The sequence below is a fragment of the Crassostrea angulata genome, chromosome 5 (assembly GCF_025612915.1).
Source record: "Crassostrea angulata isolate pt1a10 chromosome 5, ASM2561291v2, whole genome shotgun sequence".
Lineage (NCBI taxonomy): Eukaryota > Metazoa > Mollusca > Bivalvia > Ostreida > Ostreidae > Magallana > Magallana angulata.
Genome location: NC_069115.1, coordinates 57,314,231 through 57,335,188, shown reverse-complemented (window position 1 = coordinate 57,335,188; position 20,958 = coordinate 57,314,231). Strand labels below are relative to the sequence as shown.

Here is a 20,958-nt window from a genome sequence, read left to right as displayed (position 1 = left end):
TATCGGAAACGGAAGTTGCATTTGCATCCATGACTACGACCGAGTAAACCGTCTGATCCGGGACTTTCATTGTCTTGTTGCCTGACTACGAGGTTGTTGTAGCCTCCATGATTATTTACTGTTGGAGATAGTTCGTGATTCACATTAGATTTTCTGCTCATACAGTGAAAACAAGATGTCGAAGACACTCTTTGAGACTCGAGTGAACGAGAAAAAGAATTTTGGAGCCCCTAAGAAGGCAGATGATGCATTCACAACGAAATCGTACATGAAAAATAAGGTCGATGTAAGTTGTATCTTTAAAAATTGGATAATATTCTTTCAACACGCTACGGCATCTGAATAAATGATGTAAATGTTTATGATATTTTAACAAATGTTAAGAATATATGATTAATTTCGACTTAACAGCTCAAATTGTTGTTGGTTACTAATGACATATACAATTATACTTAGTGCAGAATGTTAAAACTATGGTTGAAGTATAAACGAGTAAATTAATTAATAATTGTAGAAAGTTGGTGCACCTCCAGCTGCTGGTGCTTTTGTAAAGAAAGATGCTCCACCAACAGCATTTAGAAAATTCTATGAACGTGGGGATTTTCCAATTGCATTGGAACATGACACAAAAGGAAACAAAATTGCATGGAAGGTTAGTAACACTTTACAGTAGCGACTGTGAACAAAAGTTGTGCTTCATTTTTTTATGTTTGGAGAAGAGAGATTTTAATTTTTATTTTATTTACAATGTAGGTTGAGATTGAAAAACTAGATTACCATCACTATCTTCCACTGTTTTTTGATGGTCTGTGTGAAACAGCACACCCCTATGAATTCTTTGCCAGACAGGGTGTTCATGATATGCTAGAGCATGGCGGTTCCAAAATCTTACCTGTTATACCTCAGTTAATCATCCCAATTAAAAGTAAGTGAACTTTGATGTATAAATGTATATATTTTTTTTAAAGTGATCATGCTATTCTATAAGATTGAATTTAATTATTGTTCTTTGCTATTTGTTACAGATGCATTAAACATGAGGAACCCACAGGTTATGTGCACAACCCTCAAGGTTCTGCAACATTTGGTTGTGTCAGCAGACATGGTTGGTGAAGCCTTAGTGCCTTACTACAGACAAATTCTGCCAATCCTTAACATTTTCAAAAACAGGAATTGTAAGTATTTAACATTTAACAGGATATTGCTATCATGCTCAGCATTACAATTTTCCAAGTGTTTGTTCAGAAAGGAGTCAAGATGGAAATAGCAAAGATATTTGTTTTTGTCATTTCAGTGAATTCAGGAGATGGAATTGACTACAGCCAACAGAAAAGGGAAAATATTGGAGATCTAATACAGGAAACATTAGAAGCATTCGAACGCCACGGGGGAGAGGATGCATTTATTAACATCAAATACATGATTCCCACATACGAGTCATGTATGCTTAACTAACTTCTAAAAATTATTTTTGTGAATGTGAATCATGTTTTAAAAAAGGATTTTATTTAAAAATGTAAAATTTTCCTAAAGGAAAAAAGAAGGGAGGGTGGGGGTTAAGGAATTGATTCACCCTGAGCAGCAGACTTTAAAAATAACAAAGGAGTGAACGTGAAAAATCAACAATTATATATTAAAGCTTTTCTTCCACACAGAGGATATATTGTCATAATACATTTCAGCACAGAATGGTTTATATTGACCACCAATGCTTAAGAACTGGTTTAAAGTAATGTTATTATTTGTTGGTAATGAACTTCTGCTACGATTAACTAAGCCAAATGAATATGGAGTGAAAATATTTACTGTGATCACTTGTTTTTATTTTCTTCAAATGTAGTCAGTGCAAAAAAATTAAGACTGGTATTAGTAACTAAGAAATATTGTGTACATAGTTTGTGATCCGTCCGTTGGTCTGGGATGTTGTGTGATGATGATGGTCTGTGATATCTCCAGAATAAGTGTTTATCACTCAGTGAGACTGGCTAATTGAACTCTCATCATTCATACAAGGAAATTCTCAGATAACCATTTGTTTTACCTATAATGTCCACAGTATGAAATATTCTGTATATATACTAAACCATATTGTGAAACTGCATCAATAAATCTGTTTATACATCATGGATTAGCAATTAAGTTTCTATACTGTTTACACTAATCGTTAGTCTTGTCAGATCTTGGTTACTTTAGTCTACAGAAATGATTCTACCATTAAAATAAAACTTTAGTATGCTTTAATGATTAACTATTGTGAGCGAGCTATTGGTTCATTTAGTTACAAGGTACGTTAAAATGAAAAAAAAAATGGTTGATTAAGAGATGATTAATCTTCCATTGGATTATACTCAATTATTTTGGACATAATGATGTGTCCACCTTATTCCAAACATACACGTACAACTTATAGATAGTTGTGTACACTTCATATTTTGGCAGTGTACATGCTGTGACGATCCATACGAAATCCAAATCGTTATACAACTTTCAAGCAACTCTAGCAAACCGTAATTGTCAGAAAAAGTCAAAATGATTTATAACTTTTTTTATTAGTCATATATACTACATGTAGTAAGTCTTGCGCCAGTGAACTTGATCTAATTTTCTACTCTGTCGGAAATACACTCGTGCTTTTTTAATGGTTATTTCTCTCCTGTTCCTATCCAAAAGAAGAAAACCGCAGTTTTATTGTTAATGAATCGGAATACATGTCGGGACAAATTCTTTTTTTTAGATTAAATTGCATCATGATATGAATAGAAGAATTCATTGATTAAATTAATTCATTGAAATTATACTATGGTTTTCTTTTTTTTCAATTCTAGCTTTAGTTTAGCAAGCAAAACACTTAATTTCATCCACTATTAGTTGCGTTTGTATATTGGATATTATTCAAAAATTATAAATTTCGAGAAAGAAAATGTTCATTAGGTATTACATAACATTTCATTTACGTCATCAGAGGCGAGTTCAACAGAGCAAGCGCTCGCGAGCGCTCGCCAAAATTCCCTATACCCGCAACACAAATTTTGGCGAGCGATCGCGAGCGCTCGCTCTGTTGAACAGATGTCGACAGTATTTGAAGTCGAAATATTACACACGTAATTTTGGTCGTGCATTACCTCTTCATTCTTAATTTTCCACCTAAGATGCCACTTTTTTAACAAAAACATTTCTACAGAGAGTTCAGGATATATCTGCAAGAACAAAGTGCACAAAATGAAGATATCTTTGACAATTAAAGTTTGACAAATTCTTTAATTATATCCTAGTTTCCTTTTTAACAAATTAAATGGATGAAATAAGAATGGCTTAGGTCAAACGTGCTGAGCTCGATTAATGTTTTGATCTTTGCCCCTGGAACTGTTCGGTATGGACCTATCCCTCCCGTTACAACAATTTAGGAAATAAAAATAAAATCTTAGTTCCGCTTCGATTTCTAACTTGTCTCCGATAGCTCTAACTTCAGCATCAGAGTTTGGTATTACATGTTAACTACATCCTTATGTATATCAAGCTGACACTTGGACAGGATTTCATATCTTATCAATTATATACAACGATTGTAGACAACAGCCACGGGGAGTTACATATTATCTGTATCATTACACGTCATGCGTGGGATGATTCTCCTTAAAAAGAATTGGACAGGTCACACACATACCTATAGCTGTCATTGACAAAGGTTATGCATGACCACTTGACAAATGAAATTAGCGTAAGCTCCTGAATATTAATTAACGATTTGAAGAGTAATACGAAACCGTAAAATAAGCCTTTTTGCTACTCCTGTTAGCATAAGAATCGATAGATTTGCATTTATTTGAAAAAAAAATCCAGAAATCATTCCATTCATAAAAAGAATCTTGAGTTTAAAAAAAAACTTGTTTAACATCCTGTAAACTTTAGGTTTGATCTGTGAATCGAAACTAGTTAGTGATATTTTTACAATATTCATTTTAAAAATGGTAAAGAAAAAATGCAGAATTTGTAAATCAGTATTATAATATGCCTTCTAAAACACATTGACTGGCAAAGTGTTCCAAGGCACTAATTTTTTGACATCATACTTATTACTATTTTAAGCATTAAAAAAGTACATATCTTGATCAAGAATAGCAAAATCACATTTCAGTTCCATTACAGTTTTCCCTGGATTCACCTTAGAGGTCCGTGATTTTTTTTTTCACACGAGCCATCTAGCTTGCATACGCATAATCCGGGGATGACTAGTTTTCTGCGCAATAATTCAAGATCTATAGTACTTTCAATTATTTTTACGTACCAAAAGAATATAACATGATCAGATCCTATGTTTGACATCGATTTATTGTTATATGAATTTTATATTTTCCCTTGTTCATTCATTTCAAATTAAAAACTTCAGAAAGCTTTAATTAAGTCTTATAAAGCATAACGTTACCGCCCGGTATTAATTTTTGCGAGACATTAAATCGTAACAGACTTTCAACGTTAACAAAACTTAAGCAAAAAGTTCAAGCCAAAAAATGGTTAAGTCAACCACAACTGAAACCTGATTAAGAATGGAAATGTGAGACCCCTAAAACTTTGCCCCCCCCCCCCCCCCCCCCAAACAAAAAAAACTTCCAACCGGGTTTCCCGTCACGACGTGGTTTTAATTTTAGTTTTATCACGTGACTGACTCTCACATGACTATTACAAAAGGAAAACAACGGAAACAACAAACTCAGACATATCTGCGATAACAGGTGAGAACAGTTTAGATTACTCCAGCGATCCTCGGCAAATATACAGTTTATCAAAGTAAGAACTTCTGTATCATAAACAAATTTATTTTTATTGATCTGTAAACAGAAATCTGATATGTTCCAGTTGATGAACACCTCCTGTTTAGTAACAATGCGCCTGTTGACTGAAGGGTCATCAGATCATATGACTTGTGTCTGGTAGATTCCATATTTAACGTATTTCGCAGATACCAAAATTTCAACTTTATAGATACTTGTAGAAAAAAATTCTTTCTAAAGAATTCTTTTTTCACAATTTGATTTTATAAATTAAATCATGATAATCTTTGTCTGAAAATTCATACCGTGGATATGTTGCGTTAACACTACTTTTTGTCCATGAAAACTTCACTTATAAACAAAGGTGTTTGTGTACTAAATCTCCTAATATTTTGTTCCATGGGAAAAAGTCGGGAAATTGTATAATAAAAAAAATTATGCAACTCAATCAGATGACTTCTTTGTTGTCCTGAATTTGTGAATGTCGATCAGTGACCCATGACCATTGTTATTTCTTGACCACTGTTATTTCTGCTTAGAACTTGTTTCATTTTGTTTACAGCTTAGAACTAATTTGTGAAAAAATGATGTAACATTACACAACTTCATTAAATTCAATGAGTATTCAATCTAATTAAACTAGATCCCTGGTCAGTTCCTGTACATTGCTACAGACTGTACATAAGATTGATGAGAATTATGCTACATATTTGTTTGACTAGTTGTGCCAGTCAATGTAAACTTAAAATATGCTGCATTAAATCTACGGCATCGTGTATTCCAAAGGAAGGTGGTTATGTTAGGAGCAAATCTTTGAATGCAATAAGTACGTACATGTAGAAAGGGAATAATGAGGTCTCATAAGGAAAACCCCAAAAGTTAAGTGTAAATTCAACATTCTGTTCAAGTGTGCAGATCTTACTCAGATGACAAAGGCCCTTCACAAATGGATTCTGATTTATCTGTGTCATATAGTATACATACTGACTGTTAACCAATGGTTTGATTTTTTAACATCTTATATATAAACATTATAAAAGTGAAATTACTTGTTCCTGATAAATATAACTATATAAGCTAACATTTTTCAGATTTACTAAAAATGTTTCAAGATCTGCACAATATCTTATTACCACAGTTAATAGTACCTGGTAATTTGATTTAATTCGAAAATTAATAAAGTATGCACTTATTATATGTTCCGAATATGGTTATTTGATTATTTTATGATATTGATAACTTATAGGTAGGGAAATTAGAGGAAAGAGAGAGAGAGAGGAAACCAAAACACAAAACATGAAGTATTTGGATATATCCTTATTGCGTATTATTATGCAAGTGCATGAATGAGACCAAGTCCTTGGTTTAGCTTATCATGTTTCTGCTAATCGGGGACAGGCTGATACAAGTTGTTCAAGTGTGTGAGCATTGCTCATGACAAGAGTTCAGAGGAGCGTGTTGACTCTAGTACCAGGTCACCTGAGCACTGGAGCGTGACAAATCATAAATGTAGTCACATGGGCAGTCACAAGCAATCTGCTTTTCTTATAAATAGGGGATTCCCCAAGTAAACTAGTCATTTTCTTGATAGACACAGAGGACCCAGGTAAAGACTAAAATAGTTTAACGTTTAATGATTAATAGATTTAGTGATAAATTCGAGTTTATTGCAGCATTATATTGGATATGAATAACAGTTTTTGTATTAATTAGGAATTAAGAATTCAAATAAGTATTTAGATAACAGAAAAAAGTGTTACATACCGTTTTACATATTTTTAAAGCATCCATCTGATGCTTGATATTCAGTAATGTAGGACTAAGATTCCTTTTGTGGAAAAAAAAATCTGTAAGACTAAGTTTGAATGAAAGTTGGAGGACAGTAAGATATTGAGATATTTTATGTAGGTAATATATAATACGCAATGCTACCCTGTAACAGTGTATCAAAGCATGTTCTTATGTTGGACCCAGGGTTGTCTCTAAAAATTGAAGTAGATGGGAGAAATAAAAAAGTAGAAGGGGATCTGAAGGTCTAGCTTATAGCTAGATTGTGTTTGAAATGCAATAATAGCGGGGTAATTACGTCACTTTCGGCGGGGGAATTCCCCGCCTCCTGGGTCTTAGAGACAAGCCTGGTTGGACCGTCACACAATGTTGCACCTGACAAGAACTGGGAGATTTTTTTGATGAAAAATCTGTTTAGCTGGAAGTAAGGATAAAATGTAAATAATTTACAAGATTTTTTTATGTGGTTTTGTTTATACCAAATAAATTTTCATATTGCAAGAGCAGTAGGTTATTTTTATGCATCCTAGACCAGAGGCAAAGATTTCATTAGTTATTGCGCAGACTAGGATTGCTAGTTTTTCATTGGTTTATTTTTTAGCAGACACAAAGCGTTGGTTAATGTAATCTGTTCAAAATTGAAAAATCAATTCTCTAGTTACAGTAAGTGATGTAAAAATGTTAATGGAATGATTTTAGGAAAATTGGGTTTCAGTTTCGTTTTACTTCCTCTTTATCCCATGATACAGGTAAAAAGGATGTGAGTAATTTATTCTGATAACTAGTTTTCAAAAAATTGTTCAGACTTGAACTGCACCGCACTGAATCAGAAGTAAAAATTTGACTCCATTAAAATCTTTGTAGGACTTGGACTAGAAGATGAACGCTTTATGGTTAGTGAGTGTACTAGCTGTGGCTAGGGGAGCCACCGTTCAGACGGGAAACGTCCAGTGGTTTGATCTGGAGGCTGCACAGAAACACCCAGAACAGTTACATATCCTGAAGGCCAAGGCAGGGATCAACTACCAGCCATATGAACAAGCCTGGAAGGAATTCAAAATCCTACACGGTATTTATTTATTTCATTTGCTTGTTTCTGTTGTTGCTTTATCAGAGTAAATATCTTTTGTAGAAGTTCCTCATAGAACTGATAGAATATTTTTTTATTTTATGTAACCTGTCTATAAGCCTTGTTATGATTTCAACCAAATAGTGTGCTCTATTGATATGATTTTTTTTAGTTTTCATTTGTACTTGACCTTAAACACATGTAGTGGCTTAAATATAAAAATAATTGGGGAATTTTATCAATGAGATCAACCAACCTCTTAAAGTATAAGTGGACAGAATGAAATCATTGGTTCCCATACAAGCTTAAAGCAACAACAGGTTGTTTAATTGTTCACCCTTAGTAGATTCAGAATGTTATATTGCTGGTATTCCATTGTAATTGGATGCATGGTACATTCTACTTCATAATAAATTTTAAAAAGTTTATTTTTAACATGTTTGATTTCATTAATTGCTTGTACTGTGCTCAGACATCTGAGTGCTCTTTGACAAACTTGTTGTCTAGCGGGTGCCATTTATTTCCTTTGGCTCCAGTAAACAGCACACATAGTACATGTACACTGCAGAGTTACCGGTAGTTATAACTTGCATTTATCTACAGCAAGATGTTCTTGAACATAAAATCATCTAAATAACAAAACTGCTCCCCTGCCATATTTGTTTATTAATTCAAATTAAAAATTTTAACATGTGCCGTGGTATTTGAATCTAAAACTACTTGGTAAAAAGTAAAAATAAAATTACTGTGATATGTAATCTACTTCATTAGAAATTCATTAGTTTTAATATTGCTTGAAAGGGTATTATAAAATACATTAAAATACATTGTAGTGAAACCAGATTATGGCTGATATTCTGTCTCCTGTTGAATTTTTGAATTTGTTTCATTAGATAAAACTTACGATGCATTGGAAGAGGAAAGCCGTCGCTTTGAGATTTTCAGAGAGAACGTCCAGAAGATTGAGGAACACAACAAACTGTACCACCTGGGCAAGAAATCCTACTACCTGGGAGTGAACCAGTTCTCTGATCTGGTAAGGGACGCAGCCTAAAGAGTAAAAGCTTATCGCAATTCTCTAGAAGCTAGATATGAAAGTTTTGTAGGATGAAATAAAGGTTGATAATTTATATAAATGATTGGAGGGTTTGTAACTAAGATTTCTTTTTCGGATTGTTTGTTTGGATAGAAGATTGGTGATTTTCAGGAAGCTGCATTCTTCAAGAACCTTAAAGATTTCTTTAATATCAGTTTTGTTTTTTATTCCCATATAAGGCATATTTGTATAATACTATGATAGAATACTCTACCTAATTACCTCCTCAAGCAAGGTGCAGTGCCTTTGTTAAAGTTTTATAGATTATTGATCACAAGACTGTGTCTGGTGACCTGTTTGTATATTGTCATATGATATTTAGTCACTGGCAAAGAATAAGTAATGAGCCAAAAGTTACTGGTGCAGCATGTTACAGATTTAACACAACAGGTTTTATTACATGTATCTGATAGTACCACCTCGCCGTGTCGCTCTTGTAGATTTTATTTCTACTTTACCTTTCTACCTTAACATTTCTACTTGAAAAAGATAGTTGTTTGAATTAAAAGATAAGTGAAGATTTTTAAGCATACACTGCATTAACTGATAAAAATTTAGATAAGAGGGGAGAAATGTGTAGTTGTTTCCTTATTTGTGAGAAAAATGATTCTCACATCCTTGTATTTAGCATCACTTTTGTAAATATTTCCTTAACTTGTAATGGGGCAAGTACCCTTTTGAACCTAATTATTATCACATTGGTTAGCAAAATGTTTGTTCATTGTTTTAGGAATTCCAAATTTGTTTTATTATAGCAACATTTTAATCCCAATGCCTGCAGCCATGTCATTTAATGTATATGGTAGTTTTTGTCACTCTATCTTCCATCTTTCTGTATAGTATTCATCATACTTTGTTTTAAGTTCAATTTCCAAAAGAGTGTCAGAAATTTTTATTTTTTTTTTTAAATGTAAAGTTAGCTTTTGTCGAAAGCAACTCTTTTATTGAATAAGTTTTGATACGTTTTTGACAGTGAACATCAGAAGAATTACATATTACAAGATGTACAAAAACAACAGTTTAAGTAACAATAGGTAACAATACGCTCGACATTTATCAGTGTGTGCACTGGACGTAAATATGACATTTTGCTTGTAGAAACATGAGGAGTTTGTGAAATACAATGGCCTGAAGAAGACCTCTTTAAAAGATGGAGGATGTTCAAGCTACCTTGCTGCCAACAACTTGGTGGAACCTGACTCTGTAGACTGGAGGAAAAAGGGATATGTTACTGATGTCAAAAACCAGGTAAATAAAAAAACCCATGGCCATTGTCACCTGTAAATGCAAAGAGGATGATGCAATTATTCGCATTGTAATATGAAGTGAAAGTAAAATTCCCAATTTGGAATTACCAAAAATCAAGCACTGTTAGACAAAAGCTGTCATGTTGTTTTGAATTGTTGTTTTGAATTGTCAAAGTTTTAGACACCTGTTCTCCTCCCTACAAGTTAGACATGCACATTGCACACCACTTGCTGGTTTTGTATTTATATTACCTTGGAATGTTTGTAATACTTTGAATTCTGATGGATATTTTCCTCCTTTTTGACAGGGTCAGTGCGGTTCCTGTTGGTCCTTCAGCACAGTAAGTTACATAATCCACATCTAAGCTCTGTCATCTTCACAATCATTATCATGCTACTTTCATGTCTAATTTTCTGATAAGTTGTCAATCATATTTTCTTACTGACTACTTTGTTTGATGCATTAATTTCTTATTTGAATATTTGTAGACTGGTGCCCTTGAGGGTCAACACTTCCGTAAAACCGGTAAACTAGTTTCCCTCAGCGAGTCGCAGCTTGTGGATTGTTCCCAATCATTCGGCAATGAAGGTTGTAATGGTGGTCTTATGGACAATGCATTCAAATACATCAAGTCTGTGGGAGGTCTAGAGAGTGAAGAGGATTACCCATACAAACCCAAGGTAAAAAGATACTGCTTAGTACCTTAAATACCTAATTTAAGCCTGTTGATAGATAACATTATATTTTTAGAAGCTGAAGTAAAGTTTCCTGGTGCAAGTACTTATCAAACAACCAGCATATGTATATCAAGTTGAATTCAAGTATTGACATTTTCGCATACGAAGATATGATTGAAGACTTGACCATATTGGAAATATCATGTGTTGTAGCAAAGAACCTGTAAATTTGACAAATCCAAAGTTGCTGCGACTGACACTGGCTGCGTTGATGTAGAGAGCGGAAGTGAGTCAGCCCTGAAGAAGGCCGTGTCAGAGGTCGGCCCTGTGTCCGTGGCGATCGATGCCAGCCACTCCTCATTCCAGTCCTACGCTGGAGGTACGCCAGTCTTTGATATTGGAACATTACTAAGTTCCAGGTGATTGATAAAGAACCAAATTTCCCTGTCATGAGTTGAAATTCAAAATATTCTTTTTGATTTGGTCTTAGGTGTGTACGATGAACCAGAATGCAGCTCTGAGCAGCTGGACCATGGTGTGTTGTGTGTTGGATATGGAACCGATGACCAGGGACAAGATTACTGGATTGTCAAGAACAGGTGAGAGTCTCTTTGAAACTAACTAGTCACTTACTAGAGGTCTTCACTTTATTAATTTGTAACATAGTCAATCCATTCCACATTTTTAACAATTGGAATAGAAACCTGTATTTCTCATTTTTTAAATGGACCTAATGCATTTTGATGTTCACTGACTGTATCTCAAACTTCTATAGAATTAATAGGATATAAGAAAATGCCACTAAATAAATGATATAAGGTTAATGATAATGAATAAAGCTTCTCCCTGGCTTTTCTCTATAAACATGTTTTACTGTACATGTTCAAGTTGACTGACTGTATCTTGAAGTTGTATAAACAAACTGTGACTTGATGTTGTAGCTGGGGTGCCGAGTGGGGAGAGGATGGATATGTCAAAATGTCCCGCAACAAGAAGAACCAGTGTGGAATCGCTACCCAGGCCAGCTACCCTCTGGTGTAGAGAACTAGAACTGTAAGTATTGTCTTATACTGTAAAGTTACCCAGGCCAGCTACCCTCTGGTGTAGGGAACTAGAACTGTTAGTAGTATCTTATACTGTCAAGTTCCAGTGAAAAGACTTGTATGCACTTAGGTTGTAGTGTAGACACCTCCATGATACTGATAAAGTAGACAGAACAAAGACTACATACATATCACTTTAAAACAATATGTAAGCAAACCACTAAAGCCCACATCAGGAAATACTACCAAGTGTTTGATGTCATCAGTCTGCCACTTGAATAGAGGATGTACAGTTTCATAATTGTCACATGTCATTTTGACTAATCAGTATTAGGTACTTGAGTTCATTCATGTAGCGTACGTCTGATAAGAAGCAGGTTTTGCAAAACAAATAGAAAATTACAGGGGTTTTTTTTTTTTGCTGATTATATCATCTTTTTTTTACTTTTTCAGAATTTTTTGAAACGAAAAACATTCCCGAGGAAGAATGAAACACAAAAATCAAAAGCTCTCAGAGGAACCGAAGAAACTTTTCCAGATAAATAACAGACATTAAAATTTTTATTCTGTAACAAACCTTACTCTGAAACATATGCATAAGTTTCATCTAAATATACATGTATAATACATATTAACTGTGATGAAAACTATTGCATTTGATTGGACAAGTTCTTTTTGTCTTATGTTGTGAACATATGCAATCTTCATTATATTTTATGTTTGAGCAAATGAGAGAGAAAGAAACGATGAAGTGAATGTTTAAGGAATGAAAGGTTGTCCGGTGCAACATGACCTTTTGTTGTATTGATTTGAATGAAGATAGTTAGGGCAAAAAAACAATGATTTAATTAGTGATATTTTAGTGTTCAGTATTTTCCAAGAGAGTTAACTATATTTTTGTCATTCTGCTCACACAAAAGTTAAGAAATCAGGTTAGCTGTAGTAAGTATGGATGGACCTTGTTTTGTGAAGTTGCTTTGGATTAGAGGAACTTGTTAAATCTGTAATTAGATCTGCTGTGTTTTGTGTGTACATAGTTTGTCTGATTGTATTGTTTTTCTTTCATAATATTATGATTCTCACAGCTGTTTTTAACTTACAGAATTTGCTAGGTGCATTATTATTTTGGACAATTTGCTTAAGAATACATTTTTTGGAGACGAATTTTACAATAAAATTTTGATACTACTTTGAGTTCTTATGCCGGAGTGAAACAAATTTGTTTTATATTATTATAACACGATGACGTAATGGATAAGATATTAAATATGGATTATACGTAAAAGAACATGATATTCAAAGTATTATGAGCATTTCTAAAATTATCAAATTGTACAATGTTTGACAATACATTTTAAAAACTTTTGGAAAGTTAAACATTGTAAATGCTCCGATGGGTGAAGACTTGAAGAACAGCTGCTTTGACCGTTTTGTTAGATATGAAGAATATTAATGTGAAAACAAATTTTAAAGAATTGCTGGATTTGTTTGAAAGAGGCTGTACATCACAATACGGAAATGTCACCTACCCCCATGTAGTCCGATAGTCTGACGTTTTCCTGTTTTTTTAAACAATTTTTGGTATTTTACATGCCAGGAAAACCATTAAACAAACATAAGCCACGTTTCCATTTTGGTGCGACCAGTCTTATCCCGAAAGAAAATTTCATCTTGAGCCATCCTTTTCTCCATGATCGAAACATCTTCACTTTAATGAAAGGTACTACCATCTTACTAACCGTAACTCCTTTTAACAATTAGACGATTTAATATCGGTATGGTTGTACAATATCGGAATGCCTCTTACATTCTTCGGCAATATACAGTACACGCATATAATGCTCTCTGGACACCAACAAATCGAGATTTCCTGTAGTAGTGAATCCCCAAAACCTCCAAAAATTGATTTTCGCTTTGAAAATTGTGAATATCGCCTCCAGATTGAGGCGGGAAATTTCTATGTAGGCGCCGGTTCTGATGTTTCCTGTCAAGTAAAATATCAAAATCGTTTAAAAAAGCAAGGAAAACGTCAGATATTTCGGACCAACCCCCATTATATTAGTAAGTCAAATAAAAAAAATCGCAATTTTTAAAGTGAAATTGAATGGGTTCGTCCTTGGAGAAAAGGAAAGTTCAAGATAAATTTTCTTCAAGGATCGGACAGGACATCACAAAAATGGAAACGTGGATTATGTTTGTTTAAGGTGGAATAACCAACCTAAAAGAAGTCACAATAATTGAAATTGAATTATAACATTAAAAAGGATATGATGATAAATAAACTGTACATATGTTAAATAATCGAAAAATTTGCAGTTTTGGGATAACAAATAAATATCTAAAAAAAAAATCCAGTTCAGAAAGTAACATCAAAAACTCGAACTCGGAATGTAAGGATCACTATCCCAACACTTGATCCACTCGGCTATGGAGTAAGTGGCTTGTTTCCATTGATACAAATGTAGTATCGATCAGATGTTAGCCATTTTTTGATGATGTGTTTATTCCACCTTGATGGCTACAAAAGCCCGCAACTGGTATTGTTCTGAAACTTAACATCTTTGTTTGTTTGTTGAAAATATTGGAAATAAAACGAAAGAAAATATCCTTAATAAGTAGTAATCGAAGCATATTAATTTTGCATTCTCTACACAGGATAGATAATAATATAAGTATATGCGTTTCTAAAGAAGTGTCAAGTCGATGTTTATCAAGTAGTACATGTTTACTATCAGGAATAATCATATCAATGAGTTAACAACAAGATAGACATAAAAATGGATACACATGCATTTCCATGTAGCGTTGAGGATTTAAATCCAAACTGATAAGAAAAAAGCCATATCCTTAAGGTTAATGTATCGCCAAAAAAATGCGATCTAACAAATACGGAACAACTTTTTTTTTATCAAATGTTAAAAATAAATGAAGAAACGCGAGACTTTTTCATAATTATATAAAACTGTTAACCGAGAAACCTGTCCCATTACATCTACTGTGCAATAAACGAATCGTACGATGCAGAATACAATGGTGTAGAATTCATTAACACAAAACGTGATTCAGTCAGGTGATTCTGAGACAAACATCACCTGACTGAATTTGATCGAGAACAGAGAACACAATGAAACGTCTGTATTTTACGCCATTTACAGTTTAGAACTATGCATTTTCTTGCTAAATATCATGCGGGGCTCCATAAAAAAATTCCAGGGGGGGGGGGGGGGGTCTGAGACATATTTTTGGTAATTTCATAAAGTAAATTTAAAGAAGCTTTTTAAATCAGTTTTTAAATATTAATCAAATTGTCCTAGAAAACATATGAATTGACAAGATTTCCCTTACATTTATAACCAGTAAAGCCACTCCCTAAAACCGAAACCTTTTATCAACGCGTTATGAATTTCAGAATTTAGTTGATCCCCTCGCTTTGCCTAAACATTTATTCAGTTTCTTATGCAAACTAATTTTCAATAAACTTCGTATTCACAATAAAACCAATAGATCCTTCCAAACATCTGAGCCACAAACCCAGTAGTGATGCCGATGATTTCACTATTATTTCATTAAGGTCTTGTTGGTTATGATTATGATGCACTTAGTTTTTCTGTTTGATGTCTATTTAGGCAAGACGATTTTTTAAAGAATAAACATTCACTATGATCGATCGATTACCTTTCCTCCCAACTCAGCAAAATTAACTTTAAAAATCTACAAGATTCTTCTTTGTTAAATTCATCTAAGGCACATATGATAATGTTTAGTTTGCGAACAAAAATTTAAAAGAGCTGTTCTTTGTTCTCTATGCGACCAATAGACCTCCATCCTTACACCAGTTCCTCTGAAAATGGTGCCATGAATATTTTTTTTTTTTTTTTTTTTTTTTTTTTTTTTTTTTTTATTTTACTCTCAAGAAACATAATAAATAAATTCAATACAGTTTTTTAAATATTCTTTCACGCATGCTCACTCTCTCACACTCAATCTAATTGGTAGAGGCTGCTTAAATTGAAAAAATACCAAAAGAATTAAACCAAAAAAAAAAAACAAAAACAAAAACAAAAAAATCATATGGTAAATATAAAGAGTAAGAATATTAGAACGGATGAAAGCACATAAATTGGTAATTAATGAACAAAGTGTTAGTTAAGCCAAATAACATGACTAAGATTGAATCATAGTGTCAAAGATAGAATACCAGGGTTGCCAGGTATTGACAAATTTTTGCATTTCAAAATTTTTACAAGCTATATATTTTTCAACCTTGTATTTGTTAAATAAATAAGATAAAAGTCCAGAAAGGCATGGCAGTTTGCCTTTTTTTAAACAAGTAAACAAATATTGTTTCGAACATAGAATAATTAAATTAATAACTTTGTTGTTTTTAGACATTGGAAGTTCACCAAACAAAATATTAACTACATTAAAACCAAGTCTTAAGGAAGTTGCATGGTAAATATGCAAGCTTAGGTTGCTCCATATTGTGGATACTATTTCACAGTTTATGAAGACATGCTGAATTGTCTCAACTTCATGTTTACAAAATGAGCAACAGTCAGAGGACACCACCTTAATTTTTTTTAAGTAATGATTCACAGGTAGAATTCTATGAAGTAATCTAAATTGTAACCATTGTAGCTGAGTGTCTTTGGTTGTTTTAAAGCATACATTAAAAGCATCATTAACACATATTTTGGCTCCATATTGAACTAACTCTGATTCCCACTTGGATATGGAAGTAGGAATTACATTACAAGAGTTTAATTGTCTATACACTACATTAGTACATTTATTATACAACAACAAAGATTTATAATATATTGGAATGTATGGAGTAATAAACCCTTGGTATGAATTTTTTGTAAGAAAAGATTTAAGATATCTTGATATGGCACTTACTACACTGTTATACTGCATAATGCAGACATTCATATTGAATCTATGTTGAAAAATATCATGTGGTAAAAGATTTCCATCCACATCAAGAAAATCACTGATTATTTTGACACCCTTTTCATACCAGCTTTTTATAAATAGTGTTTTCATACCCACTTTAATGTTTGTGTTATACCAAACAGGAATACTAGGGAGGTTTTCTTTGACGAAACTCCCATTAAAAGATTTTATAACACAGAGAAAAGAATTGAAAACGTCTTGCCAAAAAACATTATTTTTTGGAATTACACATTCTGATATGAATGCATCACCAAAATCAAGTAATTTGTTAACAATTTGTACACCATTAATAGCTTCAAAAATATCTATCCATGATTTTTTACCTTTAATCAATCTTTTCAACCATGAGCATTTCAATGACATAATAAATTTGTTCATTTCTAACATTTTTAACCCTCCTTGTTGATAGTCTTGAGTTATAACTGAACGCTTTATTTTGTCACACTTTGCATTCCAAACAAATTCAAAAATGTCTTTATTGAGAGATAAAATTGTCTCCCTTCTGGGTGTCGGCAATGATATAAATAAGTGGTTGATTTTTGGAATGATTAAGGACTTTACTACAGTCACACGACCAATTGGAGTTAGAATTCTTCTATTCCAATGTTGTATCATACTTTTTATTTTAGGAATCTGCAAAGAGTAGTTTAGGTCAGTAATTTGTTCTAAATCAACAGAAAAACAGATACCCAATAAGTTAAATGTTGTTGAACCCCAATCAAGTTTCCATCTAGAGTGATGAAACACCTGATTTGAAAATTTTTTTGATCCTATCCAAATTATTTTTGTTTTAGAGCTATTTACTTTCAACCCAGATAGTTTTGAAAAAAATTCTAAAGTATCAAAAGCTGTAAATAGTGAATTTGGTGAGCCATCAAGAATTAAAGATGTATCATCAGCATATTGACTTATTTTGTGTTCCTTACCATGTATCAGAATGCCCTTAATATCATTATTTTCCTTTATCAAGGCTGATAGAATCTCAGCACAAAGAAGAAATAAATAAGGTGCAACAGGGTCTCCTTGCCTACATCCTCTCTCAACACAAAGTTGGTCTGATAAAAAACCACTTTGTAAAACAGCTGCCTTGAAATTAGTGTTAAGAATCTTAACCCATTGTATAATGTATTCACCAAATCCGAAAAACTTTAAGACTTTGTAAATAAAAGACCAAGAAATCGAATCGAAGGCTTTTTCAAAATCTATTAACACTAATAGTCCTGGTATTTTCTTAACTTCAGTAAAATGCATTAAGTCATATATAAATCTGGTATTTTCTCCAATGTATCTTCCTTTGATAAAGCCTGACTGAGTGTCAGAAATAAGATAATCTAAAGTAGATTTAATTCTCGAACTAAGACAACCTGAAATAAGTTTATATATAACATTCAAAAGTGTAATCGGTCGCCAGTTTTTTAAAAATTGTCTAGGTTTATCTCCCTTCGGCAAACATGATATAATTCCCAAACGTTGAGAAATAGGAAGTTCCTTTTTGGAGAAAATACAATTTATTGACTTCAGAATAAATTCCTTTAGGTCAACCCAAAAGAATTTAAAAAACTCGACAGTATATCCATCGCTACCTGGGGATTTATTGTTTTTCATGTTTTTTAAGACTTCATAAATTTCGTTTTCAGATATATTTCTGTCCAATGATTCTGAGAGACATGTATCTAATTTTGGAATATGAATTTGAATAATATCTTCGAGGTCTAGGTCCAATAGTTCAGAATCTCTTTTTGCATAGAGATTTTTGTAAAAAGTTTTAACTTCATTAAGAATTTCTGCCTGGTCATAGATCATACCACTTCCTTCTAATTCTAATTTTTTGATAGTTTTATTAATATAATTACGATTTTCCAAGTTACAAAAATATCTGGTAGGCTTTTCTCCTTCCTCAACCCATCTAGCTTTACCTCTGATCATATGCCCTATCATCTTTTCTTTCCTAATGTTTTCTAGTAATAATCTCTTTTCTTCAACTGCATGTAAATTAATATTTTCCTCAGACTCTAATTTATCTATTTCTTCGAGTAATGACTTTTCTTTATTTTCTCTTTCCTTTTTCTTAAAAGTGGAATATGAAATAGTAATACCTCTAATTTCCATGAGTAGAACATCTAGAAATGAACTATCATCTATATCCTCTGTGTCTCTTACCAGATATTGTTTGCAAATGTCTTGTATTGTTTCTTTTACCTTTTGTACATAATTCATGTCTGAAAGTAGACTGTTGTTAAATTTCCACAATCCACGCCCCCTTTTAAAGGTATTGAATTTCAATTCTGTAGTAACAATGGAGTGGTCTGATCTATAACCAGGTTTAATTGAGTAAGATTCCACAGAATTTGATAGACTTTCAGATATCAAAATATAGTCTAAACGCCCTTGTTTTAAGGGGTTTTTTTTACGCCAAGTATATGCCCTTTTATCAGGGTTTAAAATTCTAAAATAATCCAGCAGATGTAAGTCATCCATAACTTCTAATATTTTTTCCCTTGCTTTTGGGTTATTAACTGACTTGTAATTCATTGTATCCATAACAGGATTCAGTGCAAGATTAAAATCTCCCGCAAGTATATAATAATCGTTATCTAATTCTAAAAATGTTTCACGTACATACTCATAAAACTCAGGACTATCCGTGTTCGGACCATAAATGTTCATAAGAGTAACCCTATTGTCTTCTATAGTTAGATCCAATGCAATTAAGTTTCCCCCTTCATCTCTTTTTATTTCATGAACTTTATATTCAAAGTTGTTGTTAAAAAAAATAGAGACACCTCTTGCATTTGATCTATATGAATTAAAAAAAACATCTGTAACCCCACACTGCTTCAACAAGTGCTTCAATTTCGGGAATAAAGTGTGTATCTTGAAAACATATAATAGAATAACCTTTTGATTTATAGAAATTTAGAACATCTTGGCGTTTTGATACTGTAGCCATCCCTTGACAGTTAACGGTAGCTATTTTAATTGAGTCAACCATTATCAAAGGTGAACAGAAAAATATAAACTAAAGTGCAATGATCAAAATATTGAAAACAATCTACGCAGCCACTTACCAATACTAGATGCATCCAAAAAACACGTAATTTAATTGTAAAGGACGAACACTCTCTCTCTCACTCACATAACTTCCACGCATGTAAACAAACAACACAAAACATTGAACCCGAATGTCAATCGTTGAATCCCGATCCCGAGGTCAAAACCTTACAGTTACTCCGCGTTCAAAACTGAAAAGTTAGCATGGTTAGCGCCGGTGCTTAAGTTTCTCACTGACATTATCTAGGATGTCGAATTTATGTCTCTTGCCGTCATTATCGAGAGCGAACACTTTACCATTGAAGTGCCATGCTGAGTGGATCCTGGGGTCGTCTTTGAGGTCGCGCATAAGCTTAGCGTTCATCGGGGTTAAATGATCAAACATTATAAAATGTTTTTTGAGCTTGTCCTGCGAACGGTTCTTTATCACCTTGACCTTTGTTTCCGTGTCGCGGAATTTCGCTATCACTGGCCTTGGACCGTCCCTGGCACCTCCTGGGACCCTATGAATCGCAATGACGTCGGCAGGTGCGAGATCTATGTTGATGGTTGATTTCAGTATGTGACATAAGTCATCTCGCAGGTTTTCGGTCTGCTTTTCTTCCCATTTCAGAAATTTGATATTATTTTTTTGTGAGTATTGTTGATTTTGGTTAGCTAAAGTTAGTGCATTTTCTGATGTATGTTGAATGTATTTCAGATTGTCCATCATGCTTCTCAGCTCTCGTGCCTGGTTGCTGAACTTTTCCCTAAGAGTTTCGAAGTCGAGATTGAAACCGTCGGAAATATCTTTGACATGGCTTTCATATTCGTTTGTTTTGGTTTCAATTTTTTGTTCAAATTCTTCTTTAACGGCTGTTTTGATCTCTAATGTAGTTTTTTCTTTGATTTCTTGAAGCAATGATTTTTTAACGTCCGTTATAATTTCTTCTTTAATATCATTTTTCATTTCTTCTAAGATCGAAGTAATCATAACTTTCATTTCTGACTTTTTGACCATGTTTTCACTGATATCAGACAGACTATCGTGAATAGATTTCAAGTCGACAGAAATACCTGACACACCTGGCGAGGCCCCCGACGGGGAATCGTTGTCCGAGCTGTCCACTCTCTTCTGTTTTTTCGGTGCTGTTTTATCTGAAACTAACGCATTTCTAATAGAGTCCGGAACCTTATGAAGACTTAATTGCACAAGTTTCTTATCTGGCGTTTTCTTGGGATTTTCTGGTTGTTTTTTCTCAGTCCTTTTATCGGTCTTTTG

General features: G+C 33.2%; 2 protein-coding genes across 5 annotated transcripts; both read left to right on the top strand.

The window, feature by feature from the left end:
* Positions 1 to 63: 63 nt before the first annotated feature.
* LOC128183487 (parkin coregulated gene protein-like) lies at positions 64 to 2,126 on the top strand. Of its 2 annotated transcripts, none has more exons than XM_052852496.1 (5): positions 64 to 280; positions 515 to 652; positions 754 to 925; positions 1,026 to 1,175; positions 1,295 to 2,126. In XM_052852496.1, the coding sequence occupies exons 1-5, from the start codon at positions 176 to 178 to the stop codon at positions 1,453 to 1,455; spliced, it is 726 nt and encodes a 241-aa protein (XP_052708456.1). In that variant the 5' UTR covers positions 64 to 175; the 3' UTR covers positions 1,456 to 2,126. The 2 variants fall into 2 exon arrangements, with proteins under 2 accessions (XP_052708456.1, XP_052708455.1); XM_052852495.1 differs by having other exon boundaries at positions 64 to 286.
* Positions 2,127 to 4,644: 2,518 nt separating this feature from the next.
* On the top strand, positions 4,645 to 12,878 carry LOC128184439 (procathepsin L-like). Of its 3 annotated transcripts, none has more exons than XM_052853892.1 (10): positions 4,645 to 4,730; positions 7,422 to 7,626; positions 8,520 to 8,662; positions 9,821 to 9,970; positions 10,278 to 10,310; positions 10,459 to 10,650; positions 10,861 to 11,026; positions 11,138 to 11,246; positions 11,589 to 11,700; positions 12,144 to 12,878. In XM_052853892.1, exons 2-9 carry the CDS (start codon positions 7,437 to 7,439, stop codon positions 11,686 to 11,688), a joined length of 1,083 nt encoding a protein of 360 aa, XP_052709852.1. In that variant the 5' UTR covers positions 4,645 to 4,730; positions 7,422 to 7,436; the 3' UTR covers positions 11,689 to 11,700; positions 12,144 to 12,878. The 3 variants fall into 3 exon arrangements, with proteins under 3 accessions (XP_052709852.1, XP_052709853.1, XP_052709851.1); XM_052853893.1 differs by having other exon boundaries at positions 4,662 to 4,785; XM_052853891.1 differs by lacking the exon at positions 4,645 to 4,730 and adding an exon at positions 6,353 to 6,375.
* Positions 12,879 to 20,958: the final 8,080 nt, after the last annotated feature.